General features: G+C 37.7%; 1 protein-coding gene across 4 annotated transcripts in view; it reads right to left on the reverse strand.

Annotated features, from left to right (window-relative positions):
• PLEKHA5 (pleckstrin homology domain containing A5) overlaps positions 1–27,097 on the reverse strand; it is a 198,964-nt gene that overhangs the window by 31,610 nt on the left and 140,257 nt on the right. For 3 of the 4 annotated variants that reach the window (XM_087814772.1, XM_016197418.2, XM_016197420.2), the window contains 2 exons: positions 23,289–23,754; positions 19,985–20,068 (listed from right to left, as the gene is read on the reverse strand). In XM_087814772.1, coding sequence (XP_087670898.1) covers positions 19,985–20,068; positions 23,289–23,754 — 550 coding nt within the window. Of the gene's footprint in view, positions 1–2,011; positions 2,093–16,539; positions 16,594–17,412; positions 17,533–19,984; positions 20,069–23,288; positions 23,755–27,097 lie in introns of all 4 variants that reach the window. The other variant, XM_087814773.1, reaches the window with a different exon arrangement.

The following is a 27,097-nucleotide window of genomic DNA, read 5'->3' on the forward strand; positions in this document are numbered from 1 at the left end:
ATGCTCTTCAAAAATTAAGTAATTTACCAGTGGCTGAGTTAAGAAAAAAGTCATCCCTGAAGACTCTTTAGACTCAACAGCGCTGAGAGTTAAGAGTGATTACTCAGCAACTGGTTGCCCATCTCATGCCCAGTGATGGCTGTTTATATTAGACATTCAGATCTTCCTGTTGTGTACAATTTTAGTTCCCCCCCCGCTTCAAGTATTAATATGAGAAATGTATTTATGTAAACCTATTGTTCTTTCCGTACTTAAGGTCACTGATATGACCAGTCTCAGATATTGCCATACTTTTTAACTTAGTTTTTAAATTTTAATTCTCACCAGAGTGTATTTTTTCCATTGCTTTTCATAGAGTGGAAAGGAAAGAGAGACAAAGAGAGAGAAACATCGATGTGAAAGAGACACATTGACTGGCTGCCTCCCGACCAGGGCCGGGGATTGAGCCTGCAACCGAGGTACATGCCCTTGGCCAGAATCGAACCTGGGATGCTCTAACCACTGAGCCAAACCAGCTAGGGCATCGTCACATTTTTAAAAAAGCTTCAATCAGAACTTTTAGTGTGACTGAGTAATTTCAATCAGCAATGATGTCTGCATCATCAATGCTGATTAGTGATCAATATAAAAAAGAAAAAACAAACCAAACCAAACAGGAAATCCAGGATAGTCTCTTATTGAAAATACGCAAAATGTACAAAATGAAAACATAATCTAATACAACAAAAAGGCTTTGATCTGATATCAATTTAGCATTATAAAAAACAATAAACTGACAGCTTCAGACACTGGAAAAGGTATCAACTCTGGAACTAGTGCTGAGGCACTCAAGTGTGATAATCTGGAAATGGAGTGTCAAGGTTCTATACTCTGGTGACTTTAAGAATGGAAAGATTCCATTTTCTTTTCAAAAGTAAAGCTGTTTAACTTTAAATATTTAGTACTTTTTCTCCTTATTGCAAATGAAAAACTATGTTTAATCAGATAATATACTTTAAATGTTTCGAAAACTGCTCAGAAATGAGTCACCCTCCCCCCGAACTGTTTCAGTCTCACAGTTGCAAGGCCATGATGCAGACCCCAAGGCAACTAAAGCAAACCAGAAGGCCTTTAAAGCCAGTGTGGCCTCAAGGTGCTTTTTTTCTTAAAAAAACAAACAGATGTTTTACATATTTTAATCAAAACATAGATTCATTTTTCATGTTAGTTAATTTTCTCCTTCCGTACGATTTAAGTAGCTGTAACAGGTCATAGGCCACAGTCAGTTGAGAGTATTGAGGTGGAAGAAGCTGATGTTGCAAAACACACAGCTAAGAACATTTAGACCATGACATACAAAAAAACTGGAGAGGAATGTATAAAATGACTTCTTTTGCAGATCTGCAGATTACCAAGGTCCTAAATGAAAGGCAGCCAACTCCATGGTACACATTCTCAGGGCAAAGACTGAGGAAAGACATGACTATCCTGATAACTGCGTAACAATGATAAGAATACAGGGAGCAGATACTCCCAGTATGTTAAGAAATGGCCATCGTTAGGTTTTACCATACCACAGTACAGAAACCAGATTTAAAGAACTCCCACATAAATATAATCTATTCCTAAAACATTGAGGGGAGGGGGGCTGCCCCTGAAAGGAAAAAAAGTTGTTTTTTAAGCTTCCCCTAAAAATCATGTTTTTACAGGTAGTCAAAATTAATGGCAATCTATTAAATTTTTGCAAATTGCACTGCAGACCTCCAAGTACAGATCAATCAAATACTCTGCACAAAAACTTCAGGAAAATGGCACACTTAATATTCAATAGCAAAATGTTCAGCAAAGCCATGCTAAGAATACTGCAGCATCTTGAAAAGCATGGATGAATTGCGTTTTTCCAAATAGACATAAACAAAAAATGGAAGAAGAAAAACACTGATGTTATGAGTAACTCTGAGGATAAACCAAAACTGTCACTGAGGGATTTTGCAGATGGTAAAGCAGTGTCATTCACTGTCCAAGACCTTACTTGCTGGTACAGTTGGGGTCTTAGCGCCGAGTTCTCAATCATTGTGTGAACCATGGTGATAATAGGTTCATTTTCTTTCATCTATTTCAAATCAGGAGGAGCATACAGCAAACATCAGTTTACAGCATAGCTAGATTTGAAAGACGACACTGTAAATATAGCCTCTACTTTAATATCTCCTAATAGTGCAGTTGTTTACATTTTACCCCAAAGTTGTACAGATCTAACTTATATAAACCATTCTGAACAAGTATTAAATGCTATAAAATATGTTCAAGGTTATTTTAAAAAAAGCTTACTAACAACAATATTGCTGCAATTAGGCTTTACTTCATAAATATAATCAATATAGTCAATTTATGAAGACTCCTAAGTAAATTAGAATAGATGATAAAGCATCATGACTCCAAGGATAAACTAGAGGGTGACAACCAATGAACTAACAAGGAGAAACACAGCCTCATTTAACTGATTACTTAATCAGTAAGAGCTTAAAATGATATTCAGTTCTTTATAAGGTTAATCAGAAAATTTAGTTCTCTACAAATATTAACATTTTTAATATAATTGATGTATCTGGTCACTTAATCACACATTTTATTAAATTTAACCTTGACATTTATATATACCATAATCTAGATCTTCTCACAGTATAACACCATATGTAGAATTATTTCAAGGATATGCATACTAAAATTTCTTTAGCAAAGACTTAGTGTATCTCCCTGGCTTCTAAAGAGGCTGAGCCCATTCTCACATTTCCAGCGATGTTGTACTTAATTACTGCCTCTAGAAAAATATTTGTTTTAGCTGGCTCTGGACTCAAGAGTGAAAGCATTCAAAAGACAATCATCATGATGTATATAGAGTAAAAGGCCAACAGAGTTCACCCCATTTGCAAGCAGACAAGCCTGTTTATAATTGCAATTTGTGACGTTCAGTTTACCCTCCATAATTCCCACCCTCCATATTATAGAAAATAAGCATTTTTATCATGGTTAACATGCTGTTTTACTGATTTAGCTAAATCTACAACAAAAGTTTACTAATCTTAATAAACACATGAAATAAGTGAAAAATAAACCTTAAAAACTGTATCTAGACAATTTTATTTTCAGTCTAGTTACCAATGTTTTATGTCAATAAAGTCTGTTTTGGTTGTCAAATTAGAAACTTCCTGTCACTGGTTTCAGCTGCTTTTAAAAAGTTTTATTCAAGCTAAGTAATGTATTTTTAAATCTACACATCTACATGTTAATAGAATTTCTATACAACGGTGGGACTCAAATCTATACATCAGTTAATGTCAAACTTCTTTTCCCCCCTCCAATATTATCTAGCAAGAAACCAAGGCATTTGTAGATGAGATCTCATGCCCACAGGAAACAACTGCACTGATATGTAGTACAGAATAAATTTTTTACAGTGTTGTAAAGTAACTTATAAATAGGAAGCTATGGATATAATACAAGTAGTTTAAGTCCTTATTCATTTTTGATATTATTTAATTATTTGTTATTTTTCAACAGCATGCCATGGAAATTAGACAGAAGAGTCTGTGACTCTAAGATTACTAGGGGTGGGGGGAGTGGAGGTCAGGGGCAAAAATGCTTAAGAAGTAACAGAAATCAGATAGTATCCAAATGTAAAAAACACTCAAGGTCAATCTGAGATTCCCTATTGTGTCTTGGATGTCTGGCACTACAAATGGGCCACTGTGTCAAATGGCCAGTTCTGTCCACAGGGCTCACTCCTTTGAGTGGAGCTTCAGTGTGGTACACATCAATGACTAATGTTCACACTCTAGGCCTGAGGAATTTACTTAGAGAAGGGACAATATGGTTTCTGCAGAAGGGTAATAAGGCATGATTTATTTAGTGGAGTACTTTGAGAGGGTAAATATGCATGGACATATAAGGAAGCCATGTGTATGATTTTAAAATGCCTGTTTTATTTACATGTCAAAGATCATGAAATATTAAGTCACTGAGAAGGGATCATTGCAAAAGCAACTGGCTTAAGGACAGATAAACAGCGAAAATAATGTTTAAAGAACACCAACTGCAGAGTGTCTCAGAGTCACTTCTTCATTATGAAAAATTTCAAACATACACAGCAAATCCTAGAGTATTAAAACTAGAAGGCCTCTTGGGAAGCTGGCAATTTAGTAGAACAACAAAGGAATGAAAATGTGAGCAGCAATTATTTTCAACGGTGGGAATGTGGATTATTCTTTTCTTTTTCTACACTTCTCTACATTTCCCAAATTTTCCCTGCTGAACAGACGGCTTTTCTAATAATAAAAAGTTATTGAAGAGCCAAGAATAAAAATACATAAACACGAAATAAACTAAATTAATGGAATTATTATCCTCTGGCAAATACCCCTCGGTGACATAAAGAGGTAAGAAAAACGTTAGCCCTGTATGTTCATACCATGTTAATCCTGGAGTCCTCTACTGAAGCGAGGCTCGACCTGGAGAACTATTCTCACAACCTTTATTGTGGCTTTTGAATCTATATCCACATCAGAAATTTAGTGGAGGAAATGTTAACTAATTAAACAACAAGCCACCCAATGCATTTGTAAATACATATGGCTATCTTTTAACACCGTCTTTCCTTTTTCTTACTGGCTACTTCAGAAACTGAAGTTCAAGCTTATTTAGACCAGTGGTTCGTTACCCACACCAGAATCACGTGAGGGCCTTGAAAAGAACAGTCACTCTGATTCCCATATAATTCTAACGTAAATCTTGAGAGTCTCTGATGTAGACAGTATCATTAAAACGTCAAGGTGGCAGGCTGGTCTAAAGATCCCTCTGGAGTTAAAGTAAGCCAAGTGTGACTTTATCATAGTGAGCGCTCCTCAGCTCACATGCTCCTTGGAATCCCATTTTGTTCAAGTTGAAGAGATGGGATAAGACAATGTGCAGAAAGGCAAAAGCAGTGGGGCCATTTCAGAATTCCCGTGGGCATTGTACCCACCTACTAGTGGCTCCCAGGATGACTGGGTAGTGGGCTATAAAATGACCTGCACCCGTGAGTGGTCCTGTATGTGGTGGCGCTCTCCCTGTACCTGGTATGCAACGGTGGAAGCCAACTGAACAGAACAATCAGAATTCCATACTACGCAAGTTTGGTCCCCATTAAACAATTTCAATGATCTGATGGAATCTTCACTCTTTGCAGATTTACTGAATTGGAAATACTGGATCAGCTTTGTCTCCAAATACATCCTAGAAATAGGCTAGTGGTTACCTCTGAAATATTCTGTATCTTAATACTTAGAAATTAACTTGTTTCTGTAACTTACACTGAAATGGGACACTTCATCTGGCTTTTGCTATGTGAACTTTGTAATAGTTTTTGAGTTACAGCAGTCAAGTCTAATCTAAAAAATAAAACACATAATGCTCCATGAGCTCCTTGGAATTTTGTGTTCGAGTTCTTAAAAAAAGGGGGGACAGGTAGAATATCCAACCAATCTCTCTGCTGCGAACACAAGAATCCTAGACAGCATTATGATAATGGTGTTGACAGCAGACATGTTTTAAGAAATGAGAGCAGGAGAAAGACTAATTAGTATGTGGAGGATGTTTAATAATTTACTTGGGATTGAATTAAATGCTTTGCTTCCTGCTTTAATTCCTTCTTTGAAGAAACAGGTAATACAGGTTCAGGTTTCAGTTAATTGCTAAATTATAAAAGTTCCATTATTTTATAATAATAAAAATGAGAATGAATGATTCAGGAATTCCATTATTTTCATAATTAACTTCAGCAATAAACAAGAAAAAGTTTAAGCGGAAACATCTTAAAAATACATCTGTGTGCCATACAAGAAAAAGGTTAGAAAGCACTAAGATGGTGCTTGAGAAAAACTATAGACTTCTTTCTTTGGTGTTCCTGGTGAGTATTTACCTCAGTAGTTTTTAACCTGACTGGAAAAAAAAAGTAACCTATGGAGATTTAAAAATATATGCAGGGCTGGGTGGAGCTCTGGCAATCCTGACTGGCAGACAGAGGGCCTTGAGTATTGGACACTTGGTTTTTGTCTTTCCGAAGACCCACTGGAGGTTCTGACAGGCAATCAGGCTTGAGAGTCTTGGTCCCATCCTGGCACAAATGCACGTAATTGAGAACTAATTCAATTGTCACCAGTAAAGACTTTTTCAAGGTCCTAGTGGGTGAGAATACCTGCACAACTATCAAAAGATGAAAACTTTGAAACAAATTATCCAAACCCAAGTTGCATCAGATTAAAATATTCTCTTGTCACTGTATAAGATATAGCATTAAGAGACTTAACCCCCTTTAAAAAATAAATGAAATCTTCTTATTAATAGTATTAGTAGACTCAGTAGAATGAAGGGGGATCTGGGACATTCGTCAGGAATCCAATTTCCAATTGTCAGTTGTTCTATTATTCTAGCAACTTCTAAATATTGGTTTCAAAGTCTCTATTGCTTTAGAAATTAGACTAGCTACAAATGCAGAAGGAATAGGAAGTCGTAACTCATGAGATAAATGTGCCTGAATAATGTTTAGGGGGAAGGGGAGAAAGGAGAAAGAGATTAGCAGTGAGCAGTGCCAAGATGTTCATTCATATAATTTATCCTTGGAAAAGATTAATTCTCCAAACCTCCTTTAAGTATAAGAGGTGGTTAAGTAGTGGCTTAATTGCTATTTAAAAAGTTTATATAACAAATCATCTAGAATAGCACTGTCCAATAGAACTTTCTGTGATGAGGGAAATGTTCTATATTGGTGTAGTCCAATACCGTAGCCACCAGCACACGTGGTTCTTCAGCCTTTGAAACGAGTCTAGTGCAACTGAGGAAATGAATTTTACTATTATAGAAACACAATTTAATTTGAACAGCCACATACGGCTAGTGGCTATCACATTAGACAGACGGTCTAGAAATTCTAGACCAGTAAAATAAGTATAATCCGCCCTCCCCACACCGATCTGGATCTCATTCCACGGAGAGGAAAGCCTCTGCTAAGCTCTGTCTCGTAACCGAGTTTCCCCGAGTCGGAATCTGTGCTGCCAGCTTCCTCTTTTTCTCCTTTGAGCAAGCAGCCTACGCCACACAGCTTTTGTCCTTCCTTGATAATCAATGAGAACACCAATTTCTGTGCTGTCATTTCCCATTTAAAAGGAAAATGGACTTTTCCCGAGTTCTTAATGACGTCTTAGGAAAAGAATTTTTAAGTTGGGAATCTGTTTTAACAATAGCAAAAAACCGTGATTGCCTAATCACTGAAGAATCCATTTCTTAAGAATGTCCTCCTGCGTAGATCCATAACTCTTAAGATGTGTGGCACAACTAGAAAGCTAAAGAATTTGACATGCCTGGGGTGAGGCTTTGAGGAATGCAGGGGTCTTTATAAACAGGTCATTTAGACCATGACAATGGAAATGCCTTCACTCTCACTGGGGGCACATCTGAAAGTCCCAGAACCTGAGAGTGAAGGCTATGACTGACTACCTATAGAAACTACTTGCTGTTGAACAGGAAGCAGGGAAATTTGAAGTGACTTTTTCAATAGAAGAATGTAAATAAGTCTCTTTGTAGCTGATGGGGCCAAGTATGGAGGCCTATCTGAAAATTTTAAAGCAATCAGAATAACTGACCATGCTACATGTGTTTTCTAAAAATAACACTTAGGAAAAATATTGCAATTGTTAAGAATTAGAAAGGAACAACAAATTGGGACACTAACATAGGAATCAAACATACCTGACATTCCCTTAAAAGAAAAAAAAGGCATTTTCTTATAAAGCCCACTTATTGAGAAACATGAAACTACCCTGAACCCAGCAAAACAAACTTTTAAAGTTGCCATTTTGAGATATATACCTGTGTTATATTTTGAAAAAAACTTCAAAGGTCTAAGCTAATATCTTTCTAAATCATTAACTTATATAATTTACTTACAGCAGGTTTTACCATTAAAAAAAACAAAAAACTAACGGTCTTTTAAGTATTTTTTAAAAATTAAAATCCTTTTAGCTATAGGATAAATTTTACAGATCTGATTTTTACTTCAGCGGCTTAATCTATTTGCCTCAAGATTTCTTAACCATTGTCCCTTTAACTTCACGTAATATATTACAACCTCATGCTACCACCTTTATTCCTGGCATTCACAGGCCACCAGAAATATTAAAAGAACTCAAAACCCATTTTGTAAAGATGCTTTACTGTATAATGTTCAAAATGGTCATATTTTCCTTTTCTTAGCAAGCGTTTAAACAATACCATTTCAAAGGGACAAAAGATTCCAAAGTGGAAATCTCACATCTCTGTTAGTAAAAAAAAAAAGGTATCTATTCTGGCCATGGGTATCTACTCTAAAATATATCTGAGCTTTAAATCAAAATGTCTTCTAGATATAAGGATCTGGGTTTTATTAATAGCAATTGTATTCTTACTGAGTTACAACTGGCACTGAGTAGCAGAATTCCTGCCATTAATTCAAAGATTTATCGGCTTATGTATGTAATTAAAGACATAATCATACCCTTAGGTCAACCCTAGAAATGTTTTTGGCATTTATGCTCAACTTTATTTCCTTCCTGGGCTTTAAAAATCATTTATGAATTCTTACTTTGTAAGCACTAACACGCTGCCCTACATTGAGCTCCATAAATCTTTGCTGAATAATTTTCTGAAAAAAATAAAAATAAGATAAAGCAAAAGCTACGGTAATTGGGTTATAAAAATATAAATACAAAATAGGCCTGTTATGCATTTTAGGAGGGGTGGGGAAATTCCGTTTTCATTTTCCTATCTTGTTAGATAGGAAAATAACTAGTATGTAACCAGGAGCTGATAGTTCTCAGGTAACAAAGAACAGCAACCTGAAAGAGAACTACTCTGAGTATAAGAACAACTCCATTAATTTTAAAAAGTCAAAAGTGATTAAAAAAAAATTCACTAATACAAGTATTCATCCTAGCTTTGTGATTTTAGGCAAGTTATTAAAACAGTAAATGGGGATAAAGTCATTAAAACAGAACGGGGTTAGAGCCCACACGAGGTTATAGATGAGAAGCCAAGTGGGACACTGTACACACAAGTGCTCTGAAACTGTCACATGATATTCAAGCTATGAGGATGGACCGATACTGGGCAGGCGCACAGTGCAGCGGATGGGGGTGCTTTTGGAGTCCTGGGGAAACTGAGTCGCTGGCTGGAGAAAAGGGTTCACTGGGGAAGAAGTGTTTCACAGGTTGGGGGATGGTGGTGGTGGAGTGAAGGCTTGAATGACAAACCAAAAAGAGACCTTACTTTGTAGGGAACAGAAAGTTTGTGAAATTTCCCAAGTTAGACGAGGCATGTGGCAGGTGGTTTTTGCACTGCCAAGATTTGGTGACTAAATGTTGGGGATGTACTGAAGGGCAGAACTTCCAAATGGAGATCTCCATGAGCAACTAGAAAGAAACACCTGAAACTACGGGGGGAGGGGGGGGAGTTTGTTTTAGAACTTTTGTGCATGGGGCCCCACTGGGTGCTCATGCATGTGTAATGTCAATGTGCTGGCAAGTTAGTCGTAAGGGGAAACCCTTGGTCAACGGAGAATGAAAGCCAGTACAAATGTTTCCCTCCTCTATTGTTCAGGTGGGTAATTCTGCAGTGTTTCTATGCATTTGTCAACAAGAATGAGTCAGATGAAGCTCAAATTGCCTATGCAGCTGATAATATACCCATGCCCTCCTTGGTATCACTCCCCAAAATAAACTTTCTGCAAACAAGCCCACATCACAGGCCCTGTTTTCTGGGAGAAACCCAGGGGCTAGAGATGAAAAATAACAAAGAGACAACTAGTAAAATGACTGAGTAGATGAATGCTCAGATGAGAGAACACCAAGAAAGAGGAAACTTCTACAGTTAGAAATGAGCTGGGTGAAAACAGCAAAAAGGGACAGATTAATTACTGGAAGAAACAGGAGAACCGTGATAATACCTTGTAAGCACTGGACAGGCCAAGAGATCAGAGTACCGATGCACACATATTGTCTTCCCACATTCTAAATTCTAATCTATCCATTGTCTTCTTAGAGTTCTACCACTATGATGTCATATGCAGTTTAAGAATTTTCTGGGTTTCTCCCCCTCCTCTCCCCACTACTTCTATGATCAAATATGCAGAGGAGAGGGGAGACTGAAAAGGACAAAAAAGGAGGAATGGGGTGTGAGAGAAAGAGAGACAGCATCATTCTTAGTAGCAAGGCATAAGAAAATACAGATATTCTGTACCATGTAACTAGTTTGGGTTAGCAAGTGTTAAATAACATACATTCAGTTTTCTATTTCCCTTGGTTTGCTCTTTCCAAATGCCTATTCTGTATCGCCTAGAAACATGACCACTCGTAGCTCTCAATCATCCTTAAAAATAGAAGCTCCAGGACCCCTTGAAATATTAGAGAAAATGGGATCTTGCTTAATAGCTCAGTAGAATGAAGTTGCTGAACTGACATGAACAATGAAAGCCATCAAGAATCTTTTCAATCATCTTGTTAGCATTTCTTCCCTCACAGGGAACTGTCTTTCATGAACACAAAGAACAAAATGCAAAAAAGTTCTCTTGGATTTTTACCTCCAGTGGTTTCAGTACCAATTACATACACCCAGCTAACCGTTCCTTTTTGCATTTTCCTTGGCATGGTGTATTTGAAAGTGGTCAGAGTTCCTGTCTACAGAGTTTTCTCATTGTGGTTCCCTGAAAGGATTTAGAAAGCGTGCTGATGAGGAATGTCCACAGCAACCAATGACAGAATATCAGACGTCTTTCAAAAGTCACCAGTAGTTTTAATATACAAGTTCATAAAATATGAATATTTATTTTTAAAAAATTCACATCATAAAATCTGAATGTTACTTTAAAATTTTTGTAAATTAGAAAGTTTAGCTTACTCTTCAAGATGGTTTAGAAGTTAGTATTTAAAAAAAATGATTTTCTTATCTTTCCCACAAGTACTTGGTAATACTTTAAAAAAAAAAAAGTACTGATAAAACAAAAGAAGGATTTAGCTACTGACTCTTGCGAACCTTAGGCGTTTTCATGTAACAAAGAACACCGCAGGAATGCTTAAGCTGTATGTTTCTTTTAGTCTACTGTGGCAAACTGGTTTGTCATGAGAAACTTCCAGCTTCTCCATTAGAATTTAAGGATAAGGCCCTTTAGCCATCCGGTGTTAGAGAATTGAGAAAAGAGAGATAAATCGAGTCATTTCAAAACATAGCTGGAGTTGTCATCCCAGAGGAAGGCTTTTGTACGTCTTGTTCCTTGAGCCTTTGGAATGTTTGAACAGGGCAAAATAACCTTTGAACTGGCCCAAACCAACATTGTCTCCCAAACAACTGTTTGTAAAGCTAACAGGAAGGCAGACATCCTGACTACGAGGACTGAACATTACGGACATTCTTTAGAAGTTGCACCACTATGAATAGCTAAAGAATAACTTAGCTTATTAGCACCTATAGGAATTCCTTCATTAGCTTATTAGCACCAACAGCAATTCATTCCTTCTATTCATGTAATTATTTCCTTTCCTTTCTCATAAAAGCCCCTGCCTTTACCCCATAATCAAGACATACTTTTACTGATTTCAGAGACAGGAAGGGAGAGGGAGAGATAGAGACAGAAACATCAACAACTAGAGTCACTGATCGGCTGCCTCCTGCACGCCCCCTGCTGGGGATCGAGCCCGCAACCCGGGCATGGGCCCGGACGTGGAACTGAACTGAACCTCCATCTCCTGAATCCTAGGTCGATGCTCAACCACTGAGCCACTCCAGCTGGGCCATTGCAATTCTTCTTGATCTCAAGAAAATGTTTGTTTCCTCTCACTTTGGCTTTTATTTTTAGGTTAGCAGAATATAGTATTTGATGCTATACTAAGTATGTTCTAGCTGGGTGGCGACAGCTCCAGCTGGGTAGAGGCAAATAAAGTTCATGGAATGATGGCAGCAGAGGCATGTTCTTTTCCCAGAGAACATAAGTGTGGCCAACTGAGGCGTGTTCCTTCCTTTCCCATTCTCACGCAGATACTTCTGCAATTAACTATACTGACTGTTGAAGGGAGGGGGGAAAGACAGAATGTCATAATTTTAAGGGCAGATTTGTAAAAGCACACTGTACAGTACACTTTTATATGTAAAAGATGAAAAAAATACCTGCTGCAGTACCAGTGCAAGCAAAGCTCAGATGTGTCAAAGTGTAGAAGTTAAACTCAATTAACTGCAGCAGGTATTCTCCAAGAGGGCGGCTGGCGACTGAGGTGTTCTAATCCTAAAGGCGGGGGTGCGGCTGGTATATATTTAGTTTACCCACAAGGGGGCAGCATGCTTACAAAAGGCTTGTGAAGCACGGCTCCAAGTTTCTTGACCCTCTGTCCATCCCTGCCTGTGTGTCTCTAAGCATCTCATTTTCTGTTATCAGTGCCTAATATGAAAACTGGCGGGAAGGTTTTAGGAAGAAGAAAGAGGGAACATCACTTAAATTCCCTCATAACCGCTCCTCAGTCACTAATAGGGGAAAGTTAGAGAGAGGAAGCAAGTGAGGAAGAAAGGAACAAATGGAGGAAAACAGGTGAAGGGAAGGGGGAAGTTTTAGTTCTCTCATTCCTATTAACCCTCCCTCAACACTGATCAAAAAGGCTCCAGCTTTTGTTCCACGTCTTCATGGAGGGGACTTCCCTAGTTCCTCTCTTTAACTCCTGGTCTGGTCTCTAAAACCCCAACTTCATTTTCTTGCTCAGTCCAACTAGCTCTGGTCCAGGCTACAGGAGCCAAGAACTAGACATTGGTCAGGGTATATGACACTCTGAGTACAGTTTCTAGGTATAATAAATACATAATTTTATGGCCTGGGCTGGGAATTTAACCAGCAGGGGGACTATTAAAAACATTTAATAACCAGTAAGGGTGCAGGAACTCAAACAATCAGTTTGCCCTTTCTGTATCTTACAGCTGAACACCAGATGGTTGACTACAATAAGCTTCTATGGAAACTGTTCCTTCTGTTACAAACAAATGATTTACATTTAACTCCACAGAAACATTAGGAACTCCTAATAACCAAGTTCTTGTTCAGCAGAGCCATGTAGTTCTAAAACTCATACTCAATCTGCCGTATTCTGAGAAGGAAATATATCATGATATTCTCCTTTCCCTCACTTTCAAGGAATTACAACATTCTTTTCCAGAGGAGATACCATTCTAAGGGCTGATAATCTCGAATTTACTTCCAACCTCCTGGGAAGTACAGAGGCACTTGCAAAATTTTACCTATAGTTCCCGCCACCCGTTTCTGTATTCTGCTAGGCAGAGGGATAAACAAGGGAAAAACTAATAAATGTTAAATCCATGTCATAGGTATATTTTAGGATAATGTTTGAAGTTTCATTTAAACTGTAACCAAAAGTTCCTCAAATATTCAGTGATAAGTAAGCTGAATAAGAAAATGAGTTAATGACATACTATGTACTTATTCATTTTTTTCTTTTTTAAATTCTTACCCGACGCTATTTTTTCCATTGCTTTTCAGAGTGGAAGGGGGAGGGGAGAGAGAGAGAAAGAGACAGAGAGAGAGAGAGAGAAAGAGAGAAAGAGAGAGAAAGAGAGAGAGAGAGATCAATGTGAGAGATACACACCAATTGTTGCCTCCTGCATGAGCCCGGACCACTGGGGCCGGGGATCGAGCCTGCAACCGAAGTACATGCCCTTGGCCAGAATTGAACCAAATTATTAAAGTGCTCAAGTTCCTGATATCAGAGGTCAAGGTTTTTTTGGATTGACTGTATAGTATGTAAATCTTCAGAATTTCAGATAAGGTATTTTCATTTTTTATTTTAAATATTCTGGTAATATCAGAAATTAATCTACCCGTGAAGCAACTCAGAGACTACTCCTTGGTCTTATTTTTCATGAATAATGATAGAGATTAAGAGAATTTAAATCAATTAAAATTCTTCTTTTGATGGTGGTGGAAGGGGCAGCAGGAAGACTGCATTTTGTTGGCCTTAGGCTATTCTGATGATTTATTAGATCAAGCAGAATAAATGTTGAAAGTAAGTATCAATTAGTACATGTTCATCTGGTATGATAAATAGCATAAAATGGGACCAGAGCTTTTTTCCTTTAAGATTTTAAAATCTACTTTCCAATTTGTACTTAGATAAAATTGATGAATTTATAAACCCAGGCAACCAATAATGCCCATAAAATCAAGAGATCTGGTAATCTAAAATAGGTTACTGGCAGTAACAAGAGTAAAAGCTGGAAATGTTTGAGCTGAATAAAACTTAGTTAAATTTCAAATTTATCAATAATTCTTTTTATATAACTTAGTAACCTTACTACTGATATAAAATATAGGATACTGAGAAAGTAGCAATTATTTGAAACCATAAAACATTTTGACTTATTTAAAGAGAGATTTTCTTTAGGAAACCTTAAGGACATATACATTTAGGAATATCTGAGTTTCTGGGCAAAGCTCCCACCATGTTTTCATAAATTGTCTAATTACTACCTAAAAATGGCCCATTTTCCCCCCTCCAGAAATAGTCTTATTTCAAAGCAATTCAAGAAGCTGAATTTTGGAATTCCTTTTTTTTTTTTTTTTTTAAATATGTGTTTAATGATTTTAGAGAGAGGAAGGTAGAGGGCGAGAGATCAACATCAATATGAGAGAGAAACATCAATCGGTTGCCTCCCATACACACCCTGACCAGGGATTGAACCCGTAACCTGGATGTGTGCCCTAACCAGCGACCTTTCGGTGCACGGGAAGACACTCAACCAACTGAGCCACACAGGCCAGGGCAAATTCCGTAATTCTTTACATTATCACATTATTTAAGAGTTGGAATACAACTTTATTTCAGGATCTAAGGTAAGAAAAAGATAAATTATTGGAAACCCTTTGCTGACATGTTGAGAGAGTAGAGAAGCTCAATAAAAAGTTGAGATTTTTAGAAGCCACCTGTATGACCACTAGCAAGGTGCAACAGGAGAGGCTCGGCAGAGGAATGACAGGAATATAAACTCAACCGTGGTCTGGGCCGCTTAGGTAAAGGGAGGCACCCAGGTTGACCTGGGAAAGAGCGCTGAGGAGAAGCATCTCAGCAAACAGTGGTATTTTTGATATATTTACCTGTCCTTTCCTAAGATTTTCCTGAGTTCCATGTCTCTGCAATTCTAGTTTTGATTATTGGGGTGAGTAATAGATTATAGTAAACCACTAGATTTACCTCCAGAGATTCTAGGTAACTTTAGATTCAAATTTACATAATTATTTTTTAAACCTAATTTTTATAACAGCCCATTGTTTTCCAGAACTATTTCTAGAGCTTTTTAGACAAAGGGGCTTTTAAGAAAGTTATTTCCCACGTATCTTAGTAGTTTTCAGGCAGCATGAAATTTTGAGGCAAGACTTTGCTAGGCTGCTTTCAAAGTAGATGATATACACTGTGGTTAAATTTCAACAGCACCAGTCTCTGGAGTGAAGATCTGAATTTGAATTCATGAAATGCTGACTTCTAAAGCATTCTAACAGGCAAAATTATGAAGAAAACATTTCGTGGAAAAATAAATAATTTTCACATTAACCAACATCTGTATTTTGTTAAATAAACAACAAAAAAAAATGATTTAGCATCTTTTAAAGGGTTATCCTAATGTTAAATCCCTCTTTAAATTAGAAAAATAATTTAAAGCAGTGCATTATTTTTTCAAACAGGCAAGTAAGTATCATGTTTTCCACAGTAACCTCTTTCATGATCAAATAGTAAAGTTTGAACATTTTAAAACAAGGTCAAATTGTATTCACCGAAGAAATTCTACGTTTAAGAAGCTATCAAAAATTCTCATTAAATTAAAATAAAATATTAATAGAGAATTTCATAAAAACTAAAATATGGAAGCGTCAGTCCTGGTTCACGAACTCACACGTCCGAACCTTCACCTTAGCCAAGTGCACCCTCTGCCACCACTGAGGTAATGCTGGGCCCTGTAGGTCCCTGTAAAACTGACTCATGTGGCTTGGCAAAGACCAGACACTGGGAGGAGATGACAAACAAGGAAGAAGAATGCACATTTTAAAATGAGCCTCGTGACACGCTTCCCCCATCTTTAAACTCCCCTTCGGGAATACGGAGCGAGCTGCAGCTGCCCTCCTGGCCGCCCAACAGGGCACTCACAGCTTGCTCCAAGCCGAGAGAAGCCTCACCGAGGAGTTTTCTTGGAGAAAGAAGCCTCGGGAACTCAGGCTCTCAATTTTAGGTGACCCAGCCTTTGTACCCTCCCTCTTTTCACTTCTACAACTCTTTCTACCTGTTTTTCATGGTTTTCCTGAATTTACTCGGTGAGGGATTTCTTATCCTGTCACTCGTAAAAGTCATGCTATTAACTAAAAATGACAGAACCATCTGGTTAGCCTGAAAAAATGGCACTACATTTAAAGAGCTCTATTAGGTATTATACGTAAGAAAATTCTTCAAATCCCACCTGATGATCCAAATATATGGTGTTCCTTTGAAGGTGATGCGAAAGAATTTCATTCTAGCAGGCATCAATCAAGAAACAAAGGAACAGAGAAAGAAGGTGCAGAATTCATGAAAAGGTAAATTTTGAAGTAAGAAAAGCAGGTAGTTTACCACAACCTATTATATCACAATACACGATAACTCTGACACACATGCTCCCCTGTAAACGGTACAGATGACGTATTAATTATAAAGTTGCACTTGGTTTTGGAAGAAATTAAATAGACATGCATACAAGCGGAAATGTTAAGCAGAAAAGTCCTTTGAGTGGCTTTCGCAGATGCGATGGTAGAAGCGTTACAGGCTAATTCTTTTCTGCAATATAGCACCGCTTCTCCGGGTGTTTCTCATATAGCTGAAGGCTATTAAACCCTTTGAGAAATGTTTACATGTGTTCATTCTTTTTAATCAAGAACAAAAGAAATATCTTAAAATTAATCTTTGACATTTAATAGGTACTAGTATTAAAACCATAATCAATCTTCAACTTAATACTTTACGGGAAAGTATTGGACTTTTCAATATCTGTTTTACGACAGTATTTGGTAAATGACAGCACTGTTTTGAAGTCTGTATGCATTTCCTTGCTCACAGCCAAAAGCTGGCAGGTAAGCGGGTGGGGGGAAGGCTAAGAAGAAATGCATCCTCGCCGTATTTGCCTTCGTAACGTACAAACAAGTGAATTCTCAAAGGGTCAATAGGAGGTCCTAACGCTGTCACCGCAATGAGGTATGGGCTCATGCTCACCACTAATGACATCGATCAAACTGATTAATGAGTGGCTCAAAATAAGTGACAATGGCAGACGACACAGACAACTCTGTTGATAGCTGACCTTTGGGCTGTGGGCCTCAAGCTTTAGCTGCATGAGCTGTGCTAACGTATGCTCCCGGATACTACTCAGTTCGGCTTGCTGCCGTCTCAGCTTTATTAGCAGCAGCGTAAGCTCCTCTGGCTGAAGGAGTACAATTTAAGAATCCAAACAGTGGAAAACAGATTAATTGTTGTCTTAAGTGACAGACATTAAACCAAGATTTCTTGGCAAGTTTCCTCTTATGGTTGACATCAAACATAGTGCCTAGGCACTATGATGATAGGTCCTACATAAATGCATAGAAATCTAGAGAAATAGAAGGAACAGTGTTACTTTAAAAGACACAGCAAAACAACAGTATATTAAGGCAATTTTCTCAGAACTCATGAGAGAACTTTAACTGTTAAGTATAAAAAGGCATAATGCCAAAAAACATTACAAAGATTTATACGTAAGAGGTATATAAAGGATTATAAAAATATTTTAATAAGATGTGTAAAAATGACACCTAAGACTTTTACACCAAGGGAATAATACTGGCATGTCCAACACTCTATTTTACAGAGAACAGAAGGTAAATAAAAAGAATTAAAATTCACGTAAAACTTGGACAGTATCGGTATATTTACCTCATTAGATTCAGTACCTAGGATCTGTTCACTGCTTCCCAGTTATGTTTTTAAATGCCACTGTTAGTGCTTTCATAGGATACTTCATGTGATCAAAAGATCAGTTTTGACTTTTTAAGGAAAAAAAAAGTTTAACACACAGAGAAAGTTTCATGGGTACAAAAACCTCCTTCCACCTTCTGGGGAAAGCAGAGAACCTTTTGGTTCCTGATTGCTTACTATGATCCTTAAGTGAAAGAAAAATTTCAAAGGTAGATAAAATTCCTTAACAGTTCAATCTGATAAATCTTTCTTCGTTAGAAATGCAGTAAAGTATGAGCATTGGTAATGTTATAAGCCATAAAATAGTACTTGGTGTTTCTCTGAGCTTTGTTACGATTAAAAACTGCAGCTGGGCCAGAGGGAGGCCCTCCTCCCGTAAGGGCTACAGTGTGCTCTTAAAACTTCCAGGCCAAAAAGCATTCCTGAGATTGATTTGTTTTGCCTACAGCACAGCATTTATACTAGTCTCTTCTGTTCTGTTCATTTGCTGTTGCTCTTTTTTCCCCCCATACATTTTTTTTTTAAGGGACAGAAATCATTTTAAACTAGTATTTAAAATTACATTTAAAACTTGGGCCTTCAGGTGAGAAAAATGTCAGAATAAACCAGTTGCTATTGGATTCTTTAGTTAAATGGAGTCTATAGATGAGACAAGAGTCTTTTACATACAGTAAACAGCCTAAGAATGTGTATGACTTAAAGAAGAAATTTCATAACAAAAAAAATAGCTGCTTTTGATCTGATGCCAACCACATCTTATGACCTCATGACCGTGGGTAGTCCGTGTCTTATGATCAAGCCCTTGAGGTCTGGCCAGGCAGAAGGTAGGGTGGGTAAGGAATTTAAATACTGTAAGACCCAGGGTGCTAGTTGACAGAAATACCAGAAGAAGAACTCCTGAAACTTTGGTTTGTTGTTTACGGAGTTAAAAAGATAAATATATTTTCACACAAGGATGAAATATTCCAATAAGCTTGCAAGGTATTCGAATTTTGAGACAAAAATCAAAAGAGGCACATTCGACTCCCTCAAAAATAGGTGGTAAGTAAATTTTATCCTAAACATCCACTAGAGGGAGCAAGGCAGAAGAGAAAATTTTGTAGTACAGAAAATTTAGCATTATCTTACGGTTAATGTCTGTTAGATCTACAATTTACTATTTTAAAATTCCAATACCTAAAAGTTTTTACTTTTAGCCAAGCAATATTTTTAACCTTGAATAAACAAACCACAAGTAGTTTAAAGCCAGGGAATCTTGCTTATATCTAAACATGTAAAAGATAAAAGAATGTTTGCAAAATACATGTAAGATGAATTTGTTCTGATTACAGCAGGAAGACAATTTTAAATAAGTAACATCTATATAGGTCCTCAAATCATATCTTCACAGAAAGTGAAACTACCTGATATTAAAAGAATGCCATTAAAATAAAATGAAGTGATGAAAAGTCACCCTTTCTCTTTCATTTGAATAGTGTCCTGATAATATAACTCCTCAATTTGAACATAACACTGACAATAAAATTATAATGGTAAGTATTTTTATAGTCTTGCTTTCTCTTCATGGCTGCCTGCTGACTTTGTCCCACTAATGAACTACCCCAACGTCTGTTCTAAGGATGAGGGAATTAACATCCAATGAAGTACAGAAACCCACCCAGGTTATACAATAAACCTTGAAAATGTCATCTTACTTATACTGAGGCAGTCAGGCATTTAGGGAGAGTTATCTAGTTAGACTCTGAAATGGCCACATGATTCCAAATTCTTCTGATGAGCATGCTCTTCCACAAAAACAGTAATGTTTTTCCTTTGGGAGGCACCACTCTGAAACCTCAAACTTAAAAACTATGTCATATATGTGCTTTCACGTGTAGCACATAAATAAAACATGGTATGATAAATAAAGATATCGCACTCACTGTTTTGCCTTGGAGGCTCTGGGGACTAACAGACTGTAAAGTCAGGCCAGCTGGCATTGATCTCCTGTCAGGCACATAGACATGCTAGGAAATAAAAGCACAGTATACATTTCTGTGGTCAATGTTAGCGATGAGAAATCTTAAATTGATATTGCAAAGTATCATTTAAAAATTGCCGTCAGTGCTTATGAAAGAAGACATAATGGTGGAGGTGGAATAGGGTATGGGGGGAATAAATGGTGATGGAAAAAAAATAATAATAAAGAAAAAAAAAGATACTAAACTTTCTTGACTAAAATACAGAAGCCAATAAACAGAGTAATTCTCTATAGTTTGGCTCAGTGGTTCTCAAACTTATTGGTCTCAGGATCCCTCTATATTCCTAAAAAGGAAATTTAATGACAACAGTGGTATTGTTTTAGTTTTGTAAATCTGCTTAATGTCTGGCTAGATTTTCATATCTGCTGCTGTATTCAATCTGTTGTGATTATTTCTTTTAGTGGAAGTACATGAAGAAAATCACCCTCAATGTGTACACATATGTACTGAACAGGAAAGAGCACTTTAATAGCTTTTTTGATAATTGTAACTATTTATCTTTGATATTACACTAATCAAAAAGTTACCGCTTTTCTTAAAGATTAGTTGCAAAGTGGTATCTGAAACTATATCAATGAACTTTTTGTACTCTGTTACAGTAACACCCATGAGTCTATTTGCACTTAAAATGAATCTCCTACCCACTGGTGACTTTGTAATATCACACATTGGTCATGTGGAACATACTGGTCTAGTGAGTTATGCAGATGTTCCCAAAGTTGACACATATCAGTACACAGTATTAGTAACTCCCACTTGTTAATTTCACCACTGACCTTAAAGCACTGGAAAGCTATCAAGCTCTCAGTGGCAAATACAAGACTTCTAAAATTCTAATTTTTGTTTGAAAGCTAAAATGTTACCACCAGTGGCAAATACTGTCAGCTGCTTTCCTTGAACCCAGGGCCAACATTTCACTTTGAGAAGTGCCTGTCAAATACAAAGCCTGAACAACTATAGTTTGTCTGTCATTTGCTCTTCCAAGTAAAAATGGTGCTTCATGAAAAAAGCAGCTAGTTCAGCTTGCAACTCAAATAACCATGCAAGTGTTTTTCTGGGAGACAACCATTAGTACTTTAGTATGTAATAGAAATGCTTGAAGTGTATTTCCCATTTCATCACACAGAACATTAAAATCATAAAATTATCCTTTACTGTTTCATCAAAGGGATTCTTAAATGAAATTGGTCCTTTATGTATTTATTTTTACTGCAAGTATGTGGCTGTAATGCACACAATGACCTTTAGCATGGTTTGGAGCCCCTCCCTTGATTTAGGCTAAGGTGCCAGTACTTTTACCCACCACTGCTTTTGTACTCTTAGAGAATGGTAACACAATGAAAAATGCTTTATTATTATAATAAAAATAGTTTTGAGCTTACTTACAGATTGTTTGATTGGATCATGCGGACCACCAGGGACACCTCCACCTCCCAGAGGTCTATGGACCATACTTTGAGAACCACTGATCCCATCAAAGATAAGATCATTTGGGGGGGGGGGAGGGCAATGTTGGAGTTTTTTGGGCAGAGGAGTTAACTGGGAACTGGATAAAGAGTACATATTTTGGCCAAGAATATGAAAAACACTAATAAACACAAGAACGCTTTTCAACCACACATTAAGATATTTGATCAGATTTCTCTTGAATATGGTTACTATTTTCATCAAATGTGATTTGCCTTTGGATATACGAAGTGACAAAACACTAAACATTGTGACAATGAAGTTCAAAGGGAGCCTTGTCTTGGTGAGGCTCACTTCCTCCAATCAGAACTCCCGGCTGGCGTGGCTCAGCAGTTGAGCGTCGACCTAGGATCCAGGAGATCGGGGTTCGATTCCCGGTCAGGGCACATGCCCGGGTTGTGGGCTCAATTCCCAGTCAGGGGCATGCAGGAGGCAGCTGATCAATGACTCTCATCATTGATGTTTCTCTCTCTCTCTCTCTCTTTCTCCCTTCCTCTCTCTGAAATCAATAAAGATATATTAAAAAAAAAAGGTGCATCTTAAAATGGTGTAATGCAAGACATTCTTTAGAATTAAAAGAAAATGGCAGGACAGACATTGGAGAACTGGCTGCACACAGGCTGTCTGACCGAAACAACTCTTCAGCATTATATGACAAGCTGATCAATACAGAGCACTCTGAAGTCACTTCTAATAATCTACTAAGCAATGCTTATACTAACTTGAGGTACAAATTAAAACATGATGTCTATCTTAATATTTCAAAAGTATATACCAGTAAGCATGGCTATTCTAATACTAGACTGGGTATCTGAGGAGATATTTAAGTATGCCATATATTCAGCTGGTGGTTAGGAGATGAGGTTGGCACTTTTAACTTAGCAAAGAACAGGATGAGCCTGATACAAGCTTGCAGGCATGTTAGAAAGGGAAGGTGCTGAATCTGCAAGTGAGTGAAGAGCCAATAAAAATGCATGTGGTCTTAACCTACAAGGAAAGCTGATGAGATATGCTATCAAGCAGAAGGATGCATAATGCATCCGCTCAAAAGAACTGTTCCTATGCTCTTGAGAGATTTTATACATGAGACTTTGACACTGTAGAATATTCTTCCTTAATTTTTAAAGCAAAAAAAAAGGAACCCTGGCTAGTTGTGCTCAGTGGTTAGAGCACTGGTCTGTGAACTAAAGGGTCCTGGATTCAATTCTGGTCAAGGGCACGTACCTCAGTTGCAGGCTTGGTCCCCAGCCCCGGTCGAGGGCACATGTGGGAGGCAACCAATCAATATCTCTCTCTCTTCCACTCTATCTAAAAAGCTATGGAAAAAAATATCCTCAGGTGAGGATATGTAAGCTGCCTTGCTTACATCTCCCTATTTATTTTTAAAATATGCTTTTTAAATTGATTTCAGAAAGAGGGAGAGGGAGAGAAATAGAGAATCACTGACCAGCTGCCTCCTGCAGGCCCCCTATTGAGGACTGAGCCTGCAACCCGGCATGTGCCTTGACCTGGAATGGAACCCTGGCCTCCAGGTTCACGGGTCGACGCTCCGCCAATAGGCTGGGCGCTCCTCCCTATTTATAGCAACTGTTTTGTGAGTTTAAAAGGATTTCAAAAATAAAAATAGACACACAACAAAAACCATAAAATAAATAAGTGTACTAGAAAAAACAAAACAAAACGAAACACTACAGCATCATATAAAGTAGCGGTTAACGCGAGATGGGCAGACACTCACCTTAGGGTGGTGGGCCCTGTGCCTGCGGTCCACCGTCACGTCTCCTCTCTGAACCGGTGAAGACACCTCTGATCTGTAGGTCCGCTGAGGGGAGTACCCTTGATAAGCAGCTATTGACCCATGGGAGGGTGACGTGGGAATGGAGTGCATCGTCTGCTCAGAAATATTAACCATGGTTTTCGGGCTGGTCAAAGCCCCGTGGCGAGGGAGGGTGCTCTGCTTGTTATAAAACTGGCGCTGCTGCCACTCGTAAAGCTGCCACATCGTGTCGTCCCGCATCGATCTCCGCTTCTCTTCCGCGCCGGGGCCTCCTGTTCTGTCGTGAGCAGAAGGAGTTACGCTGCAGAGGCTTTCCGGCCTGGTCTTGCTGTTTCTTGGGAGGGTTCTGTAACCTTCGGGATATCGGGCCATAATCTGGGCTCGGTGGCTTGGCATATTTCTTGGTAATGTTTGGTAAGAAATAACTCTAAAATAAAAGAATGGAAATGTGAAAATGAAGGGGAGAGTTGCTTTCCAGATTCTCAATTAGAGTACGTCTTTTCCTTTCTGGTAACTAAAATACATATTAGGACTTGTTTTTTTAAAAGGTCAAAATGTTAAGTGTTATACAAGGTATAAATTATTAATGAACACATTTTAATCTTATGAAATTTAATTTGATGGATTTAATACATTAAGTAAACAGCATCTATGCCACTTACATAAAAGAGTGTCAGTTCTGCACAATGTACAGTTTGGTTTAAAGAATAATATTCATACTTATTTTAGAACTAAGAATATTCAATATCTAATCCCAAATCTGTCTCACATCTTACTTGTTTTTGTATAAAAAACAAACTCCTAGAATCTCATGCTCCTATATCTCACCAGACCAGTTAAACAGGACTTCTGTGTATGGCTGGAACACTGAAGTTTTGAATTGTGCCCAAAGAACATGAAGACAGGAAATGAACTATTTATTGCAGATCTATGTGACTACTCTATTGGACCATTTCCTTCAGAAAGCATGACCCTGGGAAAAGGTACGTCAATACATTTGTGGTTTAAAGAAATAATTTCCCTTGATTACTTTTCTTAACTTGAAAAATAAAAATGACTTAAAGCTAAAGCTCAAAATTTAAAGACAAAATAATTCAACAAAACATATCAGACATAAAATTGCAAACAATATCTGGCCAACTGACAATGTGGGGATTTGGTTTTCTCATCTAGGTGATGATGTCATCACCATGTTATGTTACAGCTTGAAAATCCCATGTCTTCTTCTGTATTCAAGGTATTTCCAGTTCTTTCAATCTTTTCCCTTAATTTCCTTCACCATGCTAACTGTTCTTCAGCTTTTCAATGTCTCTAATCAAAAGAGGCTTGCTCAAAATTGAACAATGCCCTCCTGGACAAGAAACACTGCGAGGCCAATCATCTGATAACACTGGGGTTGAAGTGCCCAATGCTCTGATGTAACCAGTATAAAAAGTTCAGTTCTTTGCTGCTTTCCTTCCATGTGTATTTCCCATTTTTCACCTGAGTGGCTTCTCTTCCTGTTTCCCCATCTTCTCTGCTAACATGAAAGCCAGAAACTGAAAAAAAGTCCAGAGTTGGCAACCCATGGCTGCCTGCTTAGGGAGCTTGTCAACCAGGAGAAGTTGATTCCATCCAAGAAATTCTGCCTTAGTCCTAAAGTAATTTACCCTAGCATACCTTGGTTTATTTGAGCATTCATAAATTTGAGAAATACTATAGTGGACTTAATATGTGAAAGGCTCAGGATTGGGCACTGACCCATATCACAGAAGCATATACTGAAAATGTAAATAATATGAACTTTATGTCACGTTTGTAAATGTGTGAAAAGATAATTTATAATCATATGAGGAAGGGGCATACATTGTCAACCTATAACACACTAAAAGCTGCCTATAAACTAATGTGTAAATTCCAGTTCAGAAAGTATAATCACACCAGACACCTCTGCCAGTGCTGTGAAGCATTCCTAACATGTGAGCTGCTCCGTGTTGTAGAGATATGTACTGATCATGAACTGTTAGACCATCAAATGATCATTAACACAGGCTGTTTTCCTACTAAGTTTGACTAATTAATGACTACAAAGTTCAAAACGCTCTTCTGCCATCTTTGGGATCACCTTCAGGGAATTTTAAAAAACCAGGTTATTTATCAAGTAAGTTTATTTTTGCCCTTTTATCGTCTAGCATTTTGAGACCTGTTTTTCAAAAACTACAGTTTCCTTCAGTGGTCTTCCCCAAAGAAATTCAAATTAAGGAAAAATGTGATTTACTTTTAAGTGAAAGCTTAAGAAATGAACACTGTAAGCTCCTTTATTGGGCTTAGCACTCCATTCACCAGCAGCTGCCTGTCAAGCACCATGAAAACCCGGGCCCTGTGATTCTGCCATGCAGAACAATGGCGTAAGACACCGGGAGTCTTAACAGTGCCCGCCACTCACAAAGAAACTTAGAGCTCTGTTCACAGACCCAGGGATCTACTCTTTGACTACATATTAAACCTGTTTTCTTTCTACCAGAACGTCAACAATAAAAGCAAGCTTTTCATCAAGTTTTACAAAATAAATTATACCATGGATTGCCATTAGGCTTCTTTCCACCAATAAAAATTAAATTATTTCATTATAAAACATCACAACTACTTCTTTTTAGTATGAGGTTTATATAATAATGGAGATGATATATCTCAATGATCCAAACTGGAAAGTAGCCAGTGAACCCAAAGTTGGAAGAGCAACGCAGAGAAAACCTTACCTCAAAATAACCCAAGACAGGCCTTCAGACGCTGCACGTCTGCCTTCAGAGAAAAAATTCACAAAAAGCCTTGATAGGTGTTAATTATATCCATCAAGGGACCTAAAAATACTTGGAAACTAATCTTTATGCTCAATAATTTAAAAACTAACTTCCAGGTATTTGTTGAACTCTTTTAACTATACACTTTCAACCATAAGAAAGTATGGTTTTACTTGTAGAAAAGTGATTCCACTAAGAAGTGAGATTTAATTTGCTGGGTGCAGATTCTGCAAATCTTCTGGCTGGGATTTTTATTATTGCTTCCCTGAAAATGATTACTACCTTAATAAGTATTTCTACACATCCTTTCTTTTTAATTTTTCTTCCCAGAACTACCTCTGGCTCCTCTTCTGTCTAATCAAATTTTACTTTTGAAACAGCAAATATTTCTGACAGTTCTCCCTTGGGAAAGTTAGAAGAGTGAGCACTGAGGGTGGAGAGGAGGAATGTGGAAGTGAACCACACATCACAGGAGACTGTTTTTAGCAGACTTGCTGGAGATAACAAAAGATGAAGCCATGTGCACCCAGGCTTTTGAGCTGCGTTGCTGAAAAGAAGAGAGACTTTGGCAGACAACTGCGGACATGAGCCATGACAACCGAGCAAACTAGACGTGCCCTCCTAAACCTCAGGAGTTTCACTATTAAAATAAGTTAATCTTCATTTAATCAAAACATGAATGCCTTTGTTTTCTGGTTTTCTATTACTGAGAGGTAAGAGTTACAATAACTCGCCAGTTAACTTTTATGTACATACACCAGTGCATTACAGTACTTCTAAAATTCTGCATCATCAAATTCCCAACGAATGACAGAACGCTTTTACTCATCCCACAGGCACCTGCTTTTCCTCCATTTCTTCTGGCCTTCGTTTTTGTCTCCTTTGCAGACATCCCCCTACTCCCTTTTCCCCCTCCTTAAATGTAAATACTTTCAGGTTTTCCCTTAGAATTTGTATTTTACCCATCCCTGTGCTGAAGGAACTGACCTA

This window comes from Miniopterus natalensis, chromosome 2 (genome assembly GCF_054644295.1).
Source record: "Miniopterus natalensis isolate mMinNat1 chromosome 2, mMinNat1.hap1, whole genome shotgun sequence".
NCBI classification, from domain to species: domain Eukaryota; kingdom Metazoa; phylum Chordata; class Mammalia; order Chiroptera; family Miniopteridae; genus Miniopterus; species Miniopterus natalensis.